General features: G+C 50.2%; 1 protein-coding gene across 4 annotated transcripts in view; it reads left to right on the forward strand.

Annotated features, from left to right (window-relative positions):
• The window catches only part of LOC138503489 (F-box/WD repeat-containing protein 7-like), a 733,637-nt gene that overhangs the window by 148,109 nt on the left and 561,892 nt on the right, over positions 1–23,636 (forward strand). For all 4 annotated transcript variants that reach the window (XM_069623260.1, XM_069623261.1, XM_069623259.1 and 1 more), the window contains exon 9: positions 4,361–4,459. In XM_069623260.1, coding sequence (XP_069479361.1) covers positions 4,361–4,459 — 99 coding nt within the window. The remainder of the gene's footprint in view (positions 1–4,360; positions 4,460–23,636) is intronic.

Raw genomic sequence — 23,636 nt, forward strand, 5'->3', positions numbered from 1 at the left:
CGGTGGTGCAGGGCATAGTTTTCATTCCTTACCTTCTCGGCCCAGGGACATTTCCTTGGACATTCTATTGACTCTCCACACCTTGGTGTCGGAGATCCAGCTGAGGTTGTCCCCGGCAACGGGTTCATGAGTGCCTCAGACTCCTGATCAGCCTCCACCTAAAAAGAGGACGTGTCAGCTTACACCCCCTAGAGTCTCCCCACTGGAGGTGGGATCGTTCCACTCCATGATCGGTCGGGGCCTCTGAGGTATATAAGCTGGTGCCTGAGGAAACAAAGAAGGAGGGCTTCTTGTATTAAAGGTGAGAGGCCAAAAGGAAGATGATCATGGCAGTTCCTTTTCTGGACGATATTTGGGAGGAGGGCCTGGCCCTCATGAAGAAACGTTGTACAGATCCAGCCAAGTGGGATAGCCTGGAGAAGAAGCATAGGGTATCGGACTCCGTACCCAAGTGCCTAATGTCACAACCATCAGTTGCGTTGGCGGCCATGAGTAAATGGTCAGGTAACCCGGCCTCATCATCATCAGTCCCTCCAGACAGCAAGGGAAAAAGGATGGACGCCATAGGGAAAAAAATGATCTGCACGGCGGCATCCACAATCAAGTCATCTAACGCAATGGTGACATAACCGGGTACGACAGGGAATTGTGGTACAAGCTAGGACTGATCCCGGCGTTCCTCCCCGATGATAAGAAGATGGAAGACCTCACCATCTTTCAGGAAGGGGAAGTGGCATCGGACCATGCCATCATGGTGGCAGTGGATGTTGCCGACACAGGTTTCCGGCAAATGGGGAATGGTGTCTTACATCTTACAGACAGCCTTCCCACTCCTCAATGCAAGAAGCCTACTGAGGCCACTCCCAGGCCTACAGTAGTGGAGGACAATATCGCTGTTGCCCGTATGGCAGGACACCAGCACCCAAGCAAGCCTCAACTGGCCAAGAAATCAGGCCCCCACTCGTGCACCCAGTTACCTCAGGGTTCGACCGGCTGACGAGGTTCATCAGCGAGCGGAGGAAGATCACCAAAGACAGATGGGTGCTTGATGCTCTCGCCCGTAGGCACACCTTGGAGTTCCAGCACAGGTGTCCTCATATTCCACTGTTCCCTTGGAGGAGCAGCACATTCCTCAGCTCCTGCAAGAGGTGTGAGCCATGTTACAAAAAGGGTAATTAGAGTTGGTTCCCCAATGGCTCCGGGGCTCTGTAGTCTATTCCAGATGCTTTCTGGTCAGAAAGAATACAGGGGGCTGGAGACCCATCCTGGACCTATACCATCTCAATAAATACTTAAAATCTCAAAAATTCAGGATGGTCACGTTGCAACTCGTGCTCGGCCAACTAGACGAAGGGATTTCTTGACATTGTTGGATCTGGAGGATGCCTATTTCCATGTCCCCATTCACAAGAATCATCAAATATTTCTACATTTTGTGGTGCAGGACCAGCACTACCAGTTCAAGGCCCTACCATTCGGCTTGAAGTCGGCCTCAAGTGTGTTCACAAAATACCTGGCACCGGTGGCGGCCCATCCACGTCTGCAGGGCATACACGTATATCCATACCTGGACAATTGGCTCACGGGAGCTGGCCGACGAACACACAAAGGGAACCGTCCGATTGTTGGCGGATCTGATGCATCTGGGATTCTCCATCAACTCTCCGAAGTCCTGCTTAACACCATCACAGAACTCTCTGTTCCTCAGAGCCAGACTCCACACAATGGTTTGGTTGGCATCACTCTTAGAGGAAAGGCTAGCAGCCATTCAAGGAAAAGTGCAGTGGCTGTCATTGGTGAAGACGGCTACGGTGCAGGCCATCAAGTCGTTATTGGTATAGGTGTCAAGAAGTTTCACAGACAAGATCCCTCTCAACGAAGAGTTCCAGCGGGCGATAGAGTGGTGGGGGTCTGCACCCACATCACCCACGGCACGGGATTTCAAACCTCCCCATACCAGGAGACGGTCACCACAGACGCCTCTGTGGAAGGTTGGGGGCGCACACAAGACGCCTACACACCAGAGGCCTGTGGCTGCCAGAGGAGAAGGATCTGCACATCAACATCCTGGAACTATGGGAAGTGTTCTGGGCCCTCAAGTCGTTCGTACCATCTCTGAAAGGCAAGGTGGTGAGGATCTTCATGGACAACACCACCACAATGTTTTACACCAGGAAGCAGGGGGGCACTCATTCCTCACCGCTCTCCAAGGAAGTCCAGGGCTTGTTGAACTGGGCCATTGGACAGGGGATGTTCCTCGTCCCTCTCCACCTGGCGGGAGTCAAGAACACCATTGCAGAATCCCTTAGCAGGAAACTGCCTTCCTGCCACAAGTGGAAACTTTGTCAGAATCAGGTGGACCGCCTGTTCGTCGAATGGAGCATATCCCAGATCGATCTGTTGGCCACAGCGGCAAACTCCAAATGCCAGAAGTTTGCAAGCAGATTCCACCAGCCGAGGAACTTGGGGGACACGTTCACCTTCCTGTGGGAAGGGCTATTTCTGTACGCCTTCCCTCCATTCCTTCTCTTGCTACTTGTCATCAACACACCCAGACAGTGACGATGCAAGATGAAACTCATCGTCCTGGCGTGGCCGAGGCAGATTTGGTATCCAGATCTTCCCAGCCTATCAGTGTTGCCTACAGTCAAGTTGCTGGTGTTTCCAGATCTGCTCACCAGAGAGGGAGACACAAACCTTCATCATGACCCAGGATCGATGAACCTGAAGGCTTGGTTCCTGCAGCCTTAGAGTTTGGGGGTTATAAGGTGCCAGCAGACTTCAGGGAAGTTCTCACCAAGGCCAGGGCGTCATCGGCTCTGAAGTGCTATGGCCATAAGTGGAAGCGTTTTGCTACATGGTGATGGTTGCAGATGATTACCCCTCTGAGGGTCACGGCTCCACAGATTCTTCCGTACTTGCTGTCACACATCCATCAAGGTACATCTGGTGGCCATCTCATGTTACACCAGATCCCCAGGGAGATCCTCACTATGATCCCACAGACTCAATAAGGAGTTTGTTAAAGGACTTTTCCGATTCTTCCTGCCAGTGAAGGCTCCTGCCCCAGTGTGAGAATTTAGCGTGGTCCTGACGAGGCTCATGGGGGGCCCCTTCAAACCTTTGCATCAGGCCCCACTCAAGTTTCTCTGATGGAAGACGGCTTTCCTTATGGCCATAAGTGAATCCAGGCCCTATCCTGCAAACAACCGTACCTGACCGTCCACGAATCGAGGTTGGTAATGCATACACACCTCTCTTTCATGCCGAAGATTCGGTCAGAATTCCACCTCAACAAGACTGTTGCCTGTTTTCTTCCCGAAACCTTTGTCGCTGGCGGAGAGGGCCTTGCACTCGCTGGATCTTGCTCGTGCCTTGAAGTTCTATGTGACACGCACAAAGTGTTTTCGGAAGACTTCTCAATTGTTTGTGAACTTTGGCCCTGTGAACCATGGAAAGGCCTTGTACAAGGTTTCTGTTTCGAGGTGGCTCCCTGGCTGCATCATGAACTGTCATCGGTTGGCGAACCGACCACTGCCGGGCCATCCGAGAGCCCACTCCACCAGAGTGCTCGCTGCAACAATGGCATTCCTTTCTGGTGTGCCCCTGCTGGACTTCTGCAGGACTGCTATGTGGAGGTCCACGCACACTTTCACAAAGTTCTACTGAGTCGACAGGGATTCCAGGGAGGAGTCCAGAGTCAGCCAAGCAGTGCTATGCAAACTGTTTGCTTGAGGTGAGTCTGCTCAAGAGGTAAGTGATAATTGCTTCTGTTGAGCCTTACCACCTCCCATGGTTGTGTAATGTTTTACTGCTGTGGATTCGTTATTCATGAGCATGTTTATCCATGCCAGACCCCATGCTGGAGAAGGTTTAAGTTACTTACCTGTAACTATTGTTCTCCAGCATGGGTTTGGCATGGATCCACAAGCGAACCCTCCCTCCTGCCCCTCTGTGACTCTTCTTGGTCATACTGCCACTTTAGGTGCTTACCAAATCTGAAGATTAGGGAGAGGACTATCATTGGATGGGGGAAGTATGACCCAGACGACAGTGATTGGTTTAGAGGAGAAATACAGTTTTAAAGTGAAAGTGAAACAGTTTTTTCTTTTAACATTGGATTCCCAGCCTGACAACGGGGAATATTCATGAGCATGTGAATCCATGCCAGAGCCATGCTGGAGAACAATAGTTACAGATAAGTAACTTAAACCTTACCCCACTGCCGAGATGCCACAATATGCCTGCCTCCCTCCTTCAGTGGAGCTTTATTCTGTCAAAATCCCTCGCCAGGGACTAGGTGAGTGCCTTTCTTCCTCGAAGTGGGCTCCAGGCTGATGTCTTTTATTTATCTTTCCAGGTGATGCACTACAAGGACTTCATTGGAGACCTGCCCAGGAAGGTTTCTCTCCAGATCCTGGGCCTCCTCTCACCTTGGGACCTACTCCGAGCCTGCCAGGTATTAGAATGTGGCCCTGGATGGGAGGGGACAGAGGTAAATTGCAGGAAGTAGGAAGGAAGCAGTTTGCATACCATCCCGCCAAAGATACATCCAGTGAAGGCAGGGCAGAGGCACCGCAGAGCAGGGCGAGGAGTGGTTACTACAGCACAGGTCTGGCCACTGGCTACTCTACTAAGGCAGGGCTTTGGGGAATACTAACTGTCCTAAAGCAGACGTGGAAGGACAGGACATTGAGATGTGCTGGCCAAATGCCAACACTGTAGAAGAGCCATAGATGCAGGTGGAGTGGTCACTGGTCACAAACTTCCATAAGGAACACTGCTGGCAGGATGATGGGGGTTGTAATGTTTGAATGTAGACACTGATGGGCTGGGTGGGCAATGCCCTGGTGCAGAGTGGTCCTGTCCAAATATAGGCAACGAAGGGCAGCGGGCGGTTTTGTGGGTACTGTCCTAATACCGATATTGAATTGTAGTGTTAGCGTGGAAATGCAGGCAAATGCAGGAAGTGTATAGATTTCAGTGTACAAGGTGTGCACCTCAATATGTGATCTATAACATCTCAGTATGTATTGTATGCATTTCACTAGACAGTATATATTTATGAATCTTGAATTAAGTTCCTTGCTGCCCTCAATACTGGTGCATACTCTTCTATGCAAGACAGTACTTTGCATTTCTAGATGTCCTGTCCTAATGCGAAAAAAACATGGCGTGGTGATCGGTCTGGAGAGAGGGCTGTTCCGTTCATGTACAGACATTGCAGGCAGTTACCAGAGAGCAGTGCTGGGAAGGGGGAAGGGTTTGGGGGTACTATCTGAATGCAAAGATTGAATTGCAGTGCCAGCAGGGTGCTGCACTAATGCAGACCACCAGGAGCAAGACTTTTGAAGACTCTTCTAGGCAGCTGTAGGGGATGTGCTGTCCTAATGCTAACATTTCAGGACAGTAAGGGATGGGGTGAGGGGTAAGGGAGTGGGGGACTCTTCAAACACAGACATCGCAGACAGTACTGGGGCATACTGTAATAACGAAGAAAAAGAAGGGTTGGGCTGGGGGAGGGTCGTACTGTAATGGAAACATGGAAAGGTAGTGCTAGTGGGCCTTGGGCGTATGGAGACATTGAAGGGCAGGCCTATGGGTGCGCTATACTGTCCTAATGAAGACCGCGAAGGGCAGAGGTGAGGGCGGAGACATTAGGGAGCGGGTCAGGGGGCGGGGGGAGGAGGGTGCTGTGCTAATGCTAAGAGCACAGAAGAACACAGGTCCTGATGTAATGCTCTTATTTCTTACTTGTAATCTTCATTACTCCCAGTCCACTGTTCCTCATCACAGTACTTACTTCATGAGGCCCCTGCCTCCGACACAGGACCTTCTTTTATTTCCTTTATTCTCTATAACTCCTCCCCCATAACCCTGTCACTCAGTTTCATATTACCAAGACAAAGAATGGGACTTTCTCCGCAGGGAGGGTGAGGAGGGTCGTCAGTACTGTGATGAGGAACAGTAGGACTAGGAGTAATGAATATTACCAGTAAGTAATCAGAGCATTACCTCGACGTCCTCTCTTCCTCGTCCCAGTACTTACCTCATGAGACATACCAAAGCAGCAATGGGGAAAAGGTCCCAAAGAGACACAGAGCCAAAAACAGTGCAGCAAAACACACACCTTTAATAACACCAAATTCACATCCGCACAGACAAAACTCTGATCCCGAAGGAACCAACCCCCGAGTGGGAGACATTCAACCTATAGTGGTTGATGAAAGTGCTTTGATCAGCCCAAGTGGCAGCCCTACATATGTCCTGCAGAGAAACCCCCCTTGCATCGGCCTAGGAAGCCGCCAAACCCCTGGTGGACCTCCCCTGAACGTGCGCAGGCACAGGTAGGCCAGAAGCCACGTAGGCCATGGAGAACACAACACGGATCCACCAGATAATGGAAACCACAGATGCCTTATGCCCAGCCCCAGCTGGGTCAAAAGTAATGAGAAAACTATCAGATTGGCAGAAAGGAGCAGTCCTAGCCAAATACTCCAACACTTCCCACCGGACATCAATGTTATGCCAAGCCACCTCCTCAGGTGTTTGCAGATCTTGAAAGAAGGCAGGGAGAACCAGATCCTGAGAAGTGTGAAACCAAGGAACAACTTTAGGGAGAAACTTCGGATCACACTTCAGCACCATCGAGTCCGGCAGCACCCTCAGGAAAGGAGGGTGACATAACAGAGCCCCAATCTCCCCAAACCTACGGGCAGAAGTGATGGCAATAAGAAAGCAGTCTTCAGTGTAAGATGTTTGATATCAATCTCGGAAATGGGCTCAAATGGAGGCCCTTGAAGGAACCGTAAGACAAGAGGGAGATCCCAAAGGGGAAGCCCTGTATAAGTACAAGGACGGGAAGAAGAAAAACCCCAGAGCAACTTCCCCATCAACACTTCCCCATCCAAGTGACCATCAGAGTCCCCCAAAAGGAATTCAATGGAGGCCCACTGAGAGTGAAGCATGGAAACCGCCAGGCCCTTGTCAAAACCCTGCTGGAGGAATTGAAGGATAGCGGGAGGCCAGAACGCAGGGGAGGGATCCCAGACCGCCCACACCAGTCTTGGAAATGGCCCCAATGCCTGCTGTACGCCTTCTGAGTGGAGGGTCTAAGAGCATTCATTATGGACTCAACTACATGACCTGAGAACCCCTGAGATATCAGCCTAGACCGTGTATTAGCCACACTGCCCATTGCAGCCGGCGGACTTCCAACTGCAGATCCCCTTGAAGGGGACACAGCCACTTCGGAACCAGCCAAGGTTCCTGGGACCGAAACGCCACCAGAGAGGGGAACCAACTCCGGCGAGGCCAGAACGGAGCTAACAACAAAGTGTCACCCTGGACACTCTGATGCACTGAACCACCCGGTGCAGAATGGGACTAGGTGGAAAAGCATAAAGGAGACCCAGAGGCCACTGTACAGAGGGGGCATCCACCCCCCAAACTCCCTCGGCCTGAAACCGAGAGCAGAAGATGGGAACTTTTGGTGAGGCCGGGGATGCAAACAGGTCTAGAACAGGGGTCCCAAATCTGACACAGATCTCTGCAAAGACCTGGGCCGACAGGACCAGTTCCGCAGAGGAGGGAAACCGGCTGCTGAGAAGATCTGCTTGAACATTGTCCACCCCCCTGATATGTGAGGCCACCAGAATCACCAGATGCGATTCCCCCCAGGCACCTATCTGAGCTGCCAGGGCATTCAAGGAGCGTCCGGAACCCCCATGGCGGTTGACATATGGCAATGCCATTGTATTGTCCGTCCGGACCAAAACCGCCCAGCCTTCCAGCAACCTCTTGAAGTACACCAGAGCTCGGATAATGGCACACAACTCTCGCCAATTGGATGATTGATGGCTCTCCTCCGGATCCCACAACCCTTGAGCTGAGAGGACCTCCAATGTAGCCTCCCAACCGTTTCCGCTGGCGTCGGTAGTAAGAGTGGTCACAGGAGGAAGGACCAGGGACACCCCAGCCCATAGATGTGGAACCCCCAGCCACCACAGCAGGGAGACCCGCAGCGCCGGGGACACCGGAATCAAAGCCTCGAAAGCTTGAGACGTCGGGAGCCAGTGGGAGAGAAGATAAGACCCAGGGGACGTAAATCAAGATGTGCCAAGAAACCGGAAACATGCAAGACACCATGTACCCCTCTAACTTCAGCAACAGGCGAGCCGAGACATACTGTCTTCTGAGAACCCTGCCCAGAACAGCCAACAAGTGACAGACCCTCTGTAGGGACAGGAACACCCTCCCCATCCTGGTGCAAATCTGTGCCCCAATGAAAACTAGATCCTGAGAAGGCTCCAGCTGAGACTTCTGCCAGTTCAACAGGAAACCCTAGTCCTGTATTGCCTGGCAGACCAATCGGAGATGAGTCAAGACAGTCTGCCAGTAGGACGCTTTGATCAACCAATCATCCAGGTAGGGAACAATCTGAATGCCCTGCAGATGTAAATGAGCCACCATGGGAAACACCAGTTTGGTGAACACTCTGGGGGCTGATCGCAGCCCAAACGGGAGCACTCTGAACTGAAAATGCTGGGATCCCACCGCAAAGCGGAAGAACTGCATGTGCACGGGCACATGGTAATAATCATCCTGGAGATCCAGAGATGTCATCCAATCCCCTTTGAACAACATTGGAAGAATGTTCTGTAAACTCTCCATTTTCAAGTGTTCCTTCTGGACGAAGCATTTCAGGGCTTTGAGGTCCAAAATGAGGCGATACTTCCTCGAAGGTTTGGGGACCAGGAACACCCGTGAGTAGAAACCCTAACCCTGAACAGGGAGAGGAACTGGCATGATGGCCACCTTCAACACTAATTCGGAAAGATCGACATCCATGGCCAACTTCTTGATCCGAGACCTGGGAATCACAGTCCGGACCATGCAAATCTGGACAGGAGGGGACAGGAAATGTACTTGATAACCTCTCCGAACTGTGTCCAGAATCCAGGAGTCGGAACACCACCTTTCCCACACCAGAAAAAACTGCCAGAGCCGCCCACCTACCGGCATGGTCAAACCGTCAGGACTTAGACAACGGCCCAGGACCCCAACCTCTCCTTGCTCTCCGAAAAGAATATGACCAGGAGCCAGGAAAATACCTGCTGGACACTGCACCCACTCCAGAGGAAGACTTCTTGGCCATTGAAGGAGGCTTGCACCGAAGCTTGTCTGCATGCTTGTCCACCCGAAAAACTTTGTGCACCTTATCCTCAAGGGAATCCCCAAACAGTTTGGACCCAACGAAAGGAAGTTTCAGGGCAGCAGCCTTATGAGAACCATCAGTTTTCCAATCCTTCAGATGCACATGTCTCCGGGAAGACACACCAGCCCCCATGGCCATGGCTGACCCAGGCACCCCATTAAAAGCCAGATCGGACAAAAACTCAACCTGTCTCTGCATGACTGATAGCAAAGGGGCACATTCAGAACCTCCATCGACAGCCTTTTTCAACTTTCTGAAACCATTTAGCACCATTTCAGCTGTGTAGGAACTGTAGACATTAGCCGTAAGGGCCAGCGGTTCTCCTGCATGAACTTTCTTAAGGCTGGAATTCACCCGACAGTCCACTGGATACTAGGGGTATACCCATCCTAGGAGTATGCCTATACTGGCGAATAGAAGGGTCAGCCCCCTCCACTGGTACCAGGGGCTCCAAAACCCCCATGCACTCCCCAACTTGAGCCAGAACCTCCTCCACTCCCTCTCTGTCCAGGTACTTCCCTTCTGCATCAGCCGAAGAGGAACAAGAAGAGGCCGAAGACTCACTGCCAGAGGATGAAGAGGATGAAGAAAACTGACGCCTGTGCTTGTGTCCATGAGCGTGTGCATGCCCCTTTCCATGAAAAGTAGAAACGGAGTTAGGAGGAAGCATTTGAAAAGTGTTGGTAGACTCATGCTCCACCCGCCGAGCCCCCAAACCTCCTTACCTGCACCTGGGCCCTCCAGGACCTGGGCTGAAATGCCCTGCACTAGCCATAGCCCCGCGCATGCCAGGCGAGGCATTCCAACTCAACCGGGTCCCGAGCCCCGCTGCACCTGAGGGAGCCCGAAGGCTCCACCACACAGCCCCGTTGCTCCCCAGAGCCCCTCGCCGGGGCAAAAATGCCCAACCAAAAATTAAACTGAGTAACAGGGTTATGGGGAAGGAGTTATTGGGAATAAAATAAATAAAAGAAGGTCCTGTGTCGGACGCAGGGGCCTCATGAGGTAAGTACTGGGACGACGAAGAGTGAACGTGGAGGTAATGCTGACACTGTTTGGCAGGATTAGTAGAGGTCAAACACCACAGAGCATGACTAGGAGAAGAGCTGGGTTTTAATACTGATAAAAAGGGGCAGTTATATTCCAGGGTGGTGCTGCTACAATACACATGTCGAACGGCCTTGCTATGGGAGGCGCTGTAGTGGCACAGGCACTGACCAGCCCTGCTAGTGCAGGTGCTTGAAGAGCTGATACTGACGAATATTACTAAGGCCAGTGATGTGGTGGACATACTGGTGATCAGTACCCTACCCTGGGGAAGGGCCTCAGTGTTAAAACTGAACAGCAGTTCTAGGGGATGCACTGTGCTGAAGAACAGTACTAGGGAGAGGGATGTCCCAGTACAGACACTGTTGGGGTGATGTCTCAGTGCAGATACACAATGGCAGAGGTAGGTGACTGCAGGTGCCGCTCTTGTGCAGACACTGAAGAGGAGAACTAGAGGAGGTGCTGTGCTAGTGCGGGTTCTTAGGAGAAGTACCACGTGAGGGTGTGCCCGTATGCAGATGACGGAAGTGCTGGGACACTGTACAAACACAATTGCCGTACCAGGGAAAGAGCTGTGCTAGTTCAGGTTCTGGGTATTATGTGAGCCTTTCCCACGTAAAAATATCAAAGAGCAGTGCTAAGGTTGGTGCTGTCCCAGTGATTGTACTGAAGAGCTGTACTAGGGGAGGCGCTGTTTTAGTACTGACTCTGCAGGCCTACAATAAGACAGGCATTATTCTAGAGTCGTTTGTGAATGCAGTACTTGTGGCGCTGCCCGATGACAGGGCGCGCACGCGGCGGCGTTACATAAATAAACGGGGCGTTTCCCGGCCGCGTCAGAGCGACCGGGTAGCCCGAACCGAGAGGACGTGTCGGAGTGAGTCCTTCGGGGTCTGGGGCTTACGGGAGGCGCCGGGGGTCGCAAGCAACCCCCAACAGTGGCGACGAGTGGGGGAAACGATGCCTGGGCCCGGCGGTGAATTACCCGGCAATTTTTCTTGATGCAGCGAGGTCGTCTTGAGACTTCACTCGGGCCCGCAGGCCGTGCATTACCCACGCGGCTGGCAGCCATTTTGCGGATCAGGCCGTGAAACTTCTCCGAGCTCCGGTTTGAGCAGGGAGGTGAATCCAGGCCTCATTTTTGGCAATCCTGTCAGCAGGCAGTCATACCTGCACGTGATTATGCCCAGTTTGTGATTTTTCTTTTTCCTGGGTCTCCTACGTCGAGTGCAAGCAAGGAGGAGGGCTACAATGGCTGGGCCTGCATAGCCCACATTTCTTTCTTGTCCTAATTTTTGGAGCAGTTGGAAGCTGAGGCTTCTCTTCATCATCTTCATCATCAGACTGGTGGCCCCACTAATCTTCATCCTCTTCATCATCACAGGGGTGTGTTGCAGCAGCTGTTTCTTCAATGGTGCATGCTGGAGTCATTTGGACTTGGTGTTTGAGTTGCGGCCCCTGTCTTCCACGCTGGGGGTGCCTGTGCGCTCGAACTGATGAGTGATACTGAGGACCAGGACGGAGCGGCGGTGCAGCAGCCTCCACGTGCGCCAGCAGCACTTCAAGGTTTGCTGCCTCCAGTACAGCCAGCACAGCAGCCTCCAGTTGGTCAGGCAGGTCTTCCGGGTCCTCTACTTCCAGCACAGCCTGCGGCAGTACCTGTTGTTCAGCAGATCCCCCCCACCATGGCTCAGGTACGTGCACAGGCGGCTCTGCAGCCCATCCTGGAGTTTGATGTATCGGGCCCGCCTTCCAGTTTGGGGCCCATATGGAGGAGGTGGGTGGACCGCCTGGACATGTACTTTCGGGCTGCCCAGGTGGTTGATGATGACACCAGGCTGGCAACCATGCTATACTCAGCAGGTCTCTCTGTACAAGAAACTTTTGAATCGCTTCCGCTGGGGGATGGATCCTATGATCAGGCGAAGGCCGCTCTGCAGGCTTACTTTCTGCCTCTCACCAATGCGGATTATGAGCGGTTTGTAATGCTCTCTGCCAAACAGAAAGACAATGAGACTCTGGACACTTTCTAAGGGCGCCTGAGGCGTCTCTCGCTGGCCTGTGCTTGGGGTAATGCAGAGGACATGATCAGGACTATGCTTATCCAGGAGTGTTCATCAGGCAAGCTCAGGCACCAGGTATTTAGGGAGCCCGGAATCACACTTCAGTGCATCCTTGAACTGGGGAGGTGCCATGAGCTGTCGGAGGCGAGAGCAGCTAGAATGGAGGCCGGGTCACGCCCCCTCAAGACCGAAGAGGTATGTGCGATGTGGCGAGGTGGCAGGGGCACCAGAAGACCTGGCGGCGGTCCCCGGGATCGAGCCGGGAGGGCAGGAGAAATCTGCCAAAAATGTGGGTATGACCTGCCCCACCCAGCAGAATGCCCTGTGGCTGGAAAGACCTGTGGACGGTGTGGGCTACTGATCATTTCTCAAGGGTATGCAAGGTGGCAATGCCGGTGTTGGTGCAGAGGGGCCCGGGGCGGTCCAGTTTCACTCGCCAGGGTCGACCATCCAACGTCGCTCAGGTGGATCAGACTGAGGAGGATGCCCAGGTGGAGGAAGCGGAAGAAGAGGAGGAAGAGAACATCTTCTGTGTCTCGAGTGTGGGGATCCTGAAAAGTAAGAACAGGAGACAGCCAAGGTGCGTGGGCGAGGTGAATCGATCTCCAGTCCCGGTCCTCGTGGATACGGGGGCGTCGGTGAATGTAATGGCCCGTGGACACTATGATGCTATGGACCAGCCCCCCAAGCTGGCTGCACCCAAGGCCCGCATCTTTGCCTTTGGTGGTGTTGACCCTATCCCTCTGGACGGTGTGTTCGTGGCAAATGTAGAACACGAGGGCTCCCAAATCACAGCATGATTCTACGTGACACCGGTGAGCACCAATACTTTGTTAAGTTGTGCTGCAGCAGAGGCCCTCGACATTGTCAGCTTCGCATACTCTGTCTATTTATAGGACATTAATGACTTGCTCAAGAAGTATGCCGCACTGTTCAAGGGGATTGGGCAGATGGCCGGTGACCCAGTGAGGCTGCACATTGATGAATCGGTGCAGCCCATTGCCCTGAAACATCGAAGGGTACCGTTTCACCTCCGTGAACATGTCGACAAGGAGCTGGACAATATGGTCAATCTTGACATTATAGAAAAGGTTGAGGGCCCGACTCCCTGGGTGTCCCCGATAGTGGTGGCACGGAAGCCTAAACAACCTGATGCTGTTAGAATCTGCGTCGACATGAGGCTCCCGAACAAGGCCATTAAGAGAGAGAGACACCTCACCCCGATGATTGATGACATCATTGCGGAGGTACAGGGTGCTCGCTTCTTTTCGAAATTGGACCTCCGGTCGGACTATCACCAGGTTGTCCTCCACCCCGAGTCGAGGTATATTACCACCTTTACTACACAACGAGGGCTATACCGCTATAAGAAACTGAGTTTTGGTGTGTCCTCAGCAGCGTATGTGTTTCAGAACATTATTCGGGTTGCCCTGGCTGATCTACAGGGCGTTTTGAACATAAGCGACGACATCCTGGTGATTGCAAGAACGGAGGTAGACCATCTGAGGCGGTTGGCGAAGATGTTCGGAAGACTACAATCCTTGGGCCTCACCCTCCACAAAGAGAAGTGTGAATTTCTGTGACCATCGATAGAATTCTTTGGCTTTGTATTCAAGGAGGGGGGGGGGTGTCTCCTGATCCCAGGAAGGTGCAGGACATAAAGAAGGCGCAGCCTCCGGAGTCTGTGTCTGAGGTGCATTACACGTAGGCCTGCGCATGGTTACATACTGTGGACGATTCATAAACAAATCTTGCCTCCAGGTCGGAACCGCTCAGGGCACTGACAAGGAAGGATGCCATCTGGAACTGGGGCCCGCTTGAACAGGCGGCTTTTGATGACATCAAAGGTGCAATGGCAGCTGAGGATACCATGTCATTTTTCGATCCTGCGTTACCATCAGAAATCATCGTCGACGCCAGCTCATTCGACCTGGGCACCGTGCTAACGCAGATTGACTGTGATGGGGGTGTCCGCCCGGTGGCGTATGTCAGCAAAGCCCTGTCCGAGGCGGAGCAACGGTACTCGCAGATCGAACGCGAGGTGCTGGCAGTACTTTGGGGATGCCGGTACTTCCGGCTCTACGTCCTTGGACACCCAGTGACGGTGGTGACAGACCACAAGCCACTGCTTCCCATCCTAGCGGGGTCGTCATCCAAGGCACCGGCACGCATTGAGAGGTGGATGCTCGCTCTTTTGGAATATGGAGTCACCTTGATATGCCGGCCAGGGGCGAACAATGCGGCAGACTATCTCTCCAGACACCCTGGGACGTCCAGAGGGGAAGACCATGACGCCTGTGTAGATGAGGCAGAGGAGCATGTCCGGGTGGTGGTGGAGGCGACCACGCCAAATGCCATGCCTCTTCAGGAGCTGGAGGCAGCTGCAGCGGATGATGAGTGCTTCAAAATCCTTAGACACTCTATGCAACAGGGCTCCTGGAAGTCAGTGCTGGAGGCTCTGGCGGGGCACACTCAGGAGGACAGGACCGGACTTGAGCAGCTATGGAAGGTCTGGGAGGAGTTATCGTTTTCCGCATCCGGCCTTCTACTCCGCGGAGATCGGATTGTGGTGCCCCAACCGAAGGTGGACGAGGTGATCGCCCTCGCACACTGTGGTCACCAGGGCGCCGCCAAGACCAAGGCATGCCTACGGCTGAAGGTGTGGTTCCCCGAGCTAGAGCGCAAGGTGGATGACTTTGTGGCGGCCTATGTTTGGTGCCAGGTGGCATCTCCCCTGCAGCGTGAGCCTGCCATAGAGACGATGCCTAGGGGGACGCGCCCTTGGGAAATTGTTCATGCAGACTTTGGGTCCACCACGATGGGCACCCACTTCCTGGTTCTGGTCGACGAGTACTCTAGGTATCCCGAGGTGGTGTTTGTGGAGTCTGTGGCGTTTAAGCACGTCGTTGTGGCCGTGGAGAAGGTGTTTGCAGCCCATGGGTTCCCACGCACGCTGTGCTCGGACAACGGGGCGCCATTCCAGAGCGAACGCTTCTCGGAGCTGATGGAGAGCTATGGGGTGGTGCACAGGAAGATCATGCCTCTCTGGCCCCAGGCCAATGGTGAAGCAGAACGGTTGATGAGGACTCTAAATAAGACCTTTCGAATTGCTCAGGGGCAGGGGCAGTCCCTCCAGAGAGCCCTGTACCAGTTTCTGAGGGTGTACCGCACCACGCCACATGCATCCATTGGAGTGGCCCTGGCAGAGGCATTTTTCAAGCGGTGCCCTCGAGGTTTGCTGCCGGAGGTAGGAGAGAAAGAACCTGAGGTGATCAATGACCAACAAGTCGAGATGGACCGGCGAATAAGAATCGAGCAAGAGAATGTTTGGAGAGGGCTTTGCCCGCAGCGGCTGGAGCCAGGCGATGAGGTCCTCATTCGAAATAGGCATCCCCATGGAAAGCTCTCCCTACCGTATGAGCCGGAACCGCTGGACGTCGTCGCAGTCCGGGGATCCATGGTGACTGCATCGGATGGCCGGTCTGCGTTAACACTCAACGTGAGTTTCTTCAAGAAGCTGCGGGATCCAAGAACTGATCCACCTCCTGATCCAGACCCAGGAGAGGTCCCTGAGGACGAAGGGGAAACACCTTGTCTGCCTGAGTACCCGGCCCGGGGCATGCCGATGGACAGATCACCCGTGCCGGAGGCAAGCAGGAGGTACCCCCAGAGGGCTGGGTGAGGGAAACCTGCTCACCTCAGCGACTACGTGTTGGGTCATCTTGCTGATTGTCCTAATGATGAGAACTGTTAAGTAAGGGGACACGGGTGGATGTTAATAAAGGGGTGTTTCGAACATGGGGCCTTGTGAAATGCTATGCATATATTTTGGTTTGGTTTGCAGTGTCTAGTATTAGTATTGTTTATTGTTCTCCCGGAAAAAGGAGGAGTGTGGCTCTGCCGATGACAGGGCGAGCACGCGGCGGCCTGACGTTGCACACCGCCGCGTGCAACATAAATAAACGGGGTGTTTCCCGGCCGCGTCAGAGTGACCAGGAAGCCCGAACCGAGAGGACGTGTCGGAGTGAGTCCTTCGGGGTCTGGGGCTTACGGGAGGCGCCATGGGTCGCAAGCAACCCCCAACAGTACTGGTTGCTACTAACGCTGAGAATAAAGAGCAGTACTAGGCGAGGGACAGTAAAAGTGCTGAAACCAAATAGCAATGCTAGGGCGTTGCGCCGTGCTAGTGCAGATACTAAAGAGCAGGACTAAGTGGCGTTGTAGTTCAGATACTGAAAAGCAGTTCTAGGGAGAGTGCTGCTGTAATGATGACACATCAAGTCTACTCTAGAACACGTTCTGTCCAACTTCAGAGATTGAAGAGTAGTAATAGAGTAGGCGCTGCCTTTGGGCACTTATTATGAGGGCTGTTGTTCTATTTCAGATAGATAAGAGCTGTACTGGTAGAGGTGCTGTTCTTGTGCGGACACTGAAAGAAAGTACGAGGGGAGCTGCTATGCTTGTACACACTAACATTAAAAGTGTGGATTCCTGGATAAAGCTCAAAAAAGAAATCCAGAGTGCTTTCTACAGCTAGTAAAGACGGGCATAGATAAAGGCTGGCCAAATGTGAGAGAAGTTGCTTAATGACCGGACACTTTTGGGAATTTGATGGGGGGTTGACGGGGAACTTTGGCTACCCTTCAACAGCAAAAGGGTGCAAGTGAGGGGATTGCTGATGCAGACCTATCCACATAACAATGCAGTGAGGAAGGTCCGATTATAACAATGCAGTGAGGAAGGTCCGATTGTGTGAGACTCACAGGAAGATAGATACAATGGAAGCTAGCGACGGCATCGGGGCTTTTCAACTTTTTCCCTTGAAAGGGCGACACGCCTTATTGGGCCACAGCAACTTTCCATTCCTTTCTATATTACTTTCGTTCTGGGGCTTTAAATGTGTGCTTAGCAGCGTTGCATTACAAGCTGCCTTTACTGGAGCCCTTCAGGCTGTCACTTCCCTTGAGTATACACCACCTCGTTGCCTTTTAACACAGGTTGTTCCACATCAGCTCCTTACTGCCAAGGAAGGAATTATAGCTTTTCATGGGACATTTCATGGTTCAGCTCTCTGCGGGCTGGTCATTTCATGAAAATCGGCGGCTATAACCCACGGGCTGTACTGTACTTCTTTGTCTCCATTATAATGTATGCACTCAATGGGTGCCTAAGACTGTTGTTTTCTGCTCTATGCAAGGACGGCCGCTGACCAACATGTTGAAAGGGCCCCCCACACATCTTCACCTGATAGGAGCACCGCTGTGGACCTACCAACTAATTATTCAGGTCTGGGATTGCCTTTGCTGCCCTACACTGTACACTATTCCTGCAGCCCTCTCTATCGTCTCTCTCCATATCATTCCACATGTACAGTTAGTAGCCCACACTTCTAATTATACACATAATATTGTAGCCTCTTAACCAATCCCTGTTTTTGGAGAGAGATACATTGCTTCAAAGCTAGATGGGTGCTAAATAAAATGCACCACAATACACATACAAACGTACATATATACACCCACGTGTAGAAACAAAAGAGGCTTATCAGGTATGGGGTCCGTTCTACTGCAGATCCAAAATGGCTGTACTGCATGTGCTACTGTTCTACTGCAGGTACTGAACCCCAGCACTAGTGTAGGAGTTGATCTAGTGTAGATATTGAAAAACAGCACTTGAGGAGGTGTAGTTGCAATGCTGGCACTACAGGCCTACACCACAACAAGTCTTGTTCAAGTGCAGACACTGAAGGAGAATACCTGGGGGAAGTGGAGGAGGTGCTGTTCTAGTGCTGATACTGAAAAGAAAGACTAAGGAAGGTGCTGAGCTAGTAGCTGGGGAGGGTCTACTGTAGGGAGGATCCCTCAGTAATACACTTCAGATATTGAAGGGCAGTACTAGGGTGCTGTCCTAGAGGCACTCGGCATAAGCTGATACTGAAGAGCAGCACCATGGGAGGTGCTGCTGTAAGGCTGATACTACACGGCTACACTAGGACAAGTGTTGTCCTACTGCAGACATTGAAGGGCAGATGAGGGGAGTGTTGTGTTTGTCCACGTACCAAGGAGCAGCACAGGGGGGAGTGCTGCTCCAGTGCAGATACTGAGGGGAAATTTGAGGGAAGGTGTTCTCCTAGTGCTGATACTGAAAAGCAGTACTCAGAGACATCCTGTGTTAGTGCAGATACTGAAAATGGTACTAGGGGAGGCTAGTTCAGCCATTGAAGGGCAGGCCTACGTTTAACGATTTATTGAGAGGGTACCCTTAACACAGGGAGTTCCTTCCCTCCCCAATCAAGGGGTCACACAACAAACTGTTCAATGTCAGATCTTTGTTCAGCCCTATTTTTGATTCATCTAATACCCCTTGGATCACTCCCCCTGAGCTACCAATGAGCCAAGAACCAGGCCGGTATACAGGAAATATATTTCTATTTATTTGAATGAATGGACATTGCACTAAACTGCACACACCACCTTCTTTATGGCTCATAATGAAAGTTCTTGTCATATAAATAAATCACACAAGCTGGTTGGAACAAACACAAATCACAATACTTTACTTTCTCCTGATATCAAGAAATAATCTACATTGGCCAAGGAAAGAAAATCAGTTCACATATGCAATGCTGTGCAATTTCGATTTTCCTGCACACGTGAATGGCTCGAAGCTTGGTTTACAGATTTTTACAAGTGCATATGGCAATTATTATTTTACCCACACCTTTGCTTTAAAATTAACACAGGGTTATTTAGCAGTTGGTTTTTCAGACACCCCATCTTTGGTCTGTGTTGGGGAAGTCAGACAGTAAAATTGGTATGATTTAACCATTTTGGATTCAGACCCCCCTCTGCTTAAAGACCTGTGCTTGGGAAGCTGGGCAGAAAGAAATTGGGATGATTTGAGAATTCTGGATTTCAGACCCCCCCCCTATCTACTTAAAGGCCTGATTTGGGGAAGCTGGACCAATAGGATTACCCAATTAAATTACACTCTATAGTTTTCAGCGTACACTGGTAATCAGCTTTGTTAATTTTGAATGTTTACAAAAATCACCCTGTAGTGTTCTTCCAAGGGGAATTAAGTAAATTTATATTTTTAGTTAAATAGGCTAAGGATCTACACGGTTTTGCCCCTCCTCCCCCACACCCCGCACTATAAAGGGAAAGGATTTAACGCCAGCAGATCCCCCACAATTTTGTTTCAAAGGGCTCAGTTCTACTTACATTGAAAAGCTCTGTTTAAAGTTCAGGAAATCTATCTGCATTTCAGGACCCTCTTGCTCTTGGAGGAGAGGGCAGGAATCCGGTCACTCCACTCTCAAGGATGGTCCCTAGCTCTTCATCATTGGGCCCAGTCAGCTTTTCTTAGGCCTCCCAAGCAATAGACAGCTTCACCCAGATGCAATCTCACCATTTTTTGGGGTTTCCTTGCGGCTGTCAGATGGCCATTTTTAGCAGCTATGCCCCTTCTTATAGTGCATCCACATTATATACCAGGGATGACACCATCAAGATTTCAGTATTGGCCAGCGCCCTGCAAGAGTTCTAACAACCAGTATTATACAGTTACCATTCTCTCTCCTCCCAAATCCAGCCTCTCTCTCTAAGGGCTGGTTTAGGAGTCTGTAACAGCCACATGCCAGTTCCCATTTGAAATCCCCTTTTGTTTTCATGTCAACGTTTTAGCAAAAAAGTAGTTATGTGGCAAAACCTAGTGCTTTACTAGTAGCTGCCATAATGTATACATTTTCCATTTCTGCTAATCACGGGGAATTAAATAAAATGACAGCCGGATCTGCACCGTGTTGCACAAGCGTTTGGGAATTTATTGCCATTTTCACAATATTGCATAATAGTTATGCATATGTAACTTACTCCCCACATTCCTAATGTTAGCCCCCACTAGTTCACCAAATCTCAAATTCGGAAGATGTTCAGAGCAGCTAGGAACACCTTTTAGCTGGTTATTACAATTCCCAAAGTTGTAGGTGGATGAATTTTATTTCAACAGAATCGCCTAGAACTTATCTAATATATGATACAGAAATAAAGGCAGTACGCCTCATGGTTGCTTAGAGAAAGCCATAAGTTACAACAGTCCCTTTAAATTAATATGACATCTTCATGTAAATTGGAGCTCCCTTATCTCCAGGCCATTTGCCCCTCTTGGCCAGCCTGTGACCAGAGTTTTATTTTGTTAGCCTAATTATAGTTTGAAGTTTGGTGCTTGATGGGGGTTTTGTGAATTCTACCCATATGCCCACCAATTGTCCTTGGCTGAAAGGAACTCACATATTGCATTTTCTAAAATCAGCCTTTATTCATTGACATACAGTGTGTTTTACTGATCAGGGTTCACTTTGCTTTTGCATCAGTGGTTTTCTTCTTTCTTTTCCCACAGCATTGGTTCTTTTACAGATGACAGCTGAAAGTACAGGGCTGTTTCTTTAAAATAAACTTTCAATTATCTGCTGTTCATTTTTCTGCTGAAAAATGGATCTGAACTGTCACAGTGCACCACCTATCGATGGGTGACAGTTTCATTGAAAAATGCAGCATTTATTTCTCTGGCCGCAATGCGATGTGCTTTTCCAATCTGCACTCAGATTACATTTTAGTTTGAGCTTTCTCAGGACTTGCACTGCAGAAAGTCACCCACATAGTCTGCCTAAATAGACCCATTTTCAGCATACAGGTTTTTGGATGCTGGCAGGTCATTTTCCCAGTGGGCCCTTCAGTTTGGTGGTTTGGGACCTTTGATTATACCCCAGATCCCTCCCCCTCATTCCTCCATAATTCTTTCATGGGGAAGAGCAGGGCAGAGTGGGGCTTTCATCCAAAGTCTCTCTGGGTACTTCGGCCTTTACTTCTGTCTTTAGGTTGGGGGTGTAGCATGGCATCCCCTTTCCTTTCTTCTTCTTGGGGTCTGTGAAGTTTCTCCTGGATTCCCCACCTGCCTCAAGGCTGGAAGTGAAGGAAGTGAATTATCTAGCAAATAGAAAAAAAGAGGTTAAGTTCTTTTTGCACAGCGTATTTCCCCAGAAGATTTACACAGAATTGACAAAAACTACAACAGCATACTATTATAACACATGACATTTTCACCATTTCACAAAACCTTATTTATTTATTTATTTATTTTCTTTCTCTTTACAATGAGCACTAGGTAAACTACTCCCTGTGGTTGTATATATATTTTAGTTTCCATCTGATTTTTCATCCTTCCTTTTCATTCCTCAGATGGTCCCTCTGCTTGACTTACATTTGGCTCCTCAATCAGTGCCAAAACTTGTCTGGGATTAGAGCTTTTCAACTGATCAATGTGGAACCATTTTTCTTCTGTCTGTTCTCCTTTTGGGATGCGGATCTTGTAGGCAACAGGTGATATTTTATCTACACTTTCAAAGGCACCACGCCAGCTCCTTACTCCTGATTCCTCAAATTGTACAGGTAAACCTTGTCACCTTCTTCATAGTCTTTCCTGGTGGTCTTTAAATCATAATAGGTTTTCATTCCTTCACCTGACTTTTCTAAATTCTGCTGAGCATAAGCAAAAGCACGATGGGGGTGCATTTTAAATTTTCAATATACTCATGAGTGGTGGACACATTTATCAGTGTCTGCTCCTGAGTTATATAGAGCATATGCTGAGGTAACACCATTTTTTGTCCAGTCATAAGCTCAAATTCTGACAACTTTGTTGCAGAAGTTGGTGTAGACCTAATATCCATCAGAACAAGTGGTAATCAGATGTCCCAACTTTGTCCAGAGTCTGCCACAAACTACTTTAAGATACTCACACTTGTTTTGTTGTATCTCTCTACCCCCCAGCTTGAGGCCAAGTGGTAGCCAATGTGGAGTTTTCTTTTTACCCTCTAGAATCTTCCCATCACCTAACTGGTAACATGGCTTTCTTGATCCTACTCAAATCTTTGTGGGAGGCCAAAATGAGAGAAGATGTGGTTGATCATTAGTGCGGCAGCTGTCTCCGCCTTACATTTCGGTGCTGGAAGACAAGCGTGTCACAGTTAACATGTACTTGTTTCCTCTAGGGGAGCGAATCACTGGTCCGATGAAATTGACATGCAAATCTGACCAAGGCAGTGGCATTCCCCTTTTTGCAGGGGAGCTCTGTTTGTGAGTGAACTGGGTTGAAATTGATACACACAAGACACACCTTTAGGTAAGGGTTGAGGACCTGGCCCATTTGTGGCCAGTGGGCAACCTCGCAGAATATTTCTAATGTCATGTGAAACCCCCTATAACCGGCAGTGGCTGTGTCATGGGTGTGGTACAACACCAGGCTTGGGAATGAGTTAGCTACCACTCACTGGTCACAGGCAGATAGGTCTCTCCTTACCAACAAACCCTCTTGGATCTGGAACATTTTTGAAAATGTTATAAACACCAGGAGATCCTCTTTACCATTACAATCCAACTACATTAGAGAAAAACTCATGGGTATTCAATGTGTTGATAGAATTATCCAATGATCGGGTCCTCTTTCTCTGCAGTGATTAAATCTGCATCAGGGGTATCTTTAGTCCACTGGGCAGTCAAGAGTTCACTATTTGCACAAGTCTGCAATCAGCTGACAGCAGAAACTTGGATTTCCCTCAGCAGCAATTCTGTTTCTATGAAATCCTGGTGCAGGGATCCGGTTTTAGTCAGCTTGTCAGCCAGATCATTCTCAGTCTTATCTGGACCCTTAATTTTGGAATGACCCCTTATTTTCTTCCAATAGATGGTCATCTCATTGGAGGTCACTAGATCATTGATTGACTGGATCAGTTTGGCATGCATTAAGGGTTTATTGTTGGCACAAAGCATACCTCAATTCTTCCATTTAAGCAGGCACTCCATGAACCCATTCCTGACATAATCAGAGACAGTGATTATGACCAGTTCATTGAGTTGGTGGTCCACTGCAGTGAGGGTGGCTTGATGAACAGTCATCAACTCTGCCACCTGACTACTTCGGGGTCCTATTTTTAACCAGCAGATGGTTCCAGGGTATCATTCAACCAGACATTCCCAATGCCAGCCACTAGTTATTTCTCCCCCTTGTTATCAACATGGTAGGAACACCCATCCACATAAACTGGGAGTATCCCCAGACATGTGTCTTCTTCTTATACCTCGTGTGGGGATGTTAAGTACACCTCCATGCTGTTGTTGGTCATTAGACTTTCATCCTCAAGACAGTTTTCTTGAGCACAATCATGCAAGTCTGCCAACCCTTGTCCTAGGGGACTCTTCTTGTTTTGGCTATATCTGACCTCCACACGAAAGACTTGAATAGACAGAATC

This window comes from Ambystoma mexicanum, chromosome 11, assembly GCF_040938575.1.
Source record: "Ambystoma mexicanum isolate Mex_15411 chromosome 11, UKY_AmexF1_1, whole genome shotgun sequence".
In the NCBI taxonomy this organism is placed as follows: Eukaryota; Metazoa; Chordata; class Amphibia; order Caudata; family Ambystomatidae; genus Ambystoma; species Ambystoma mexicanum.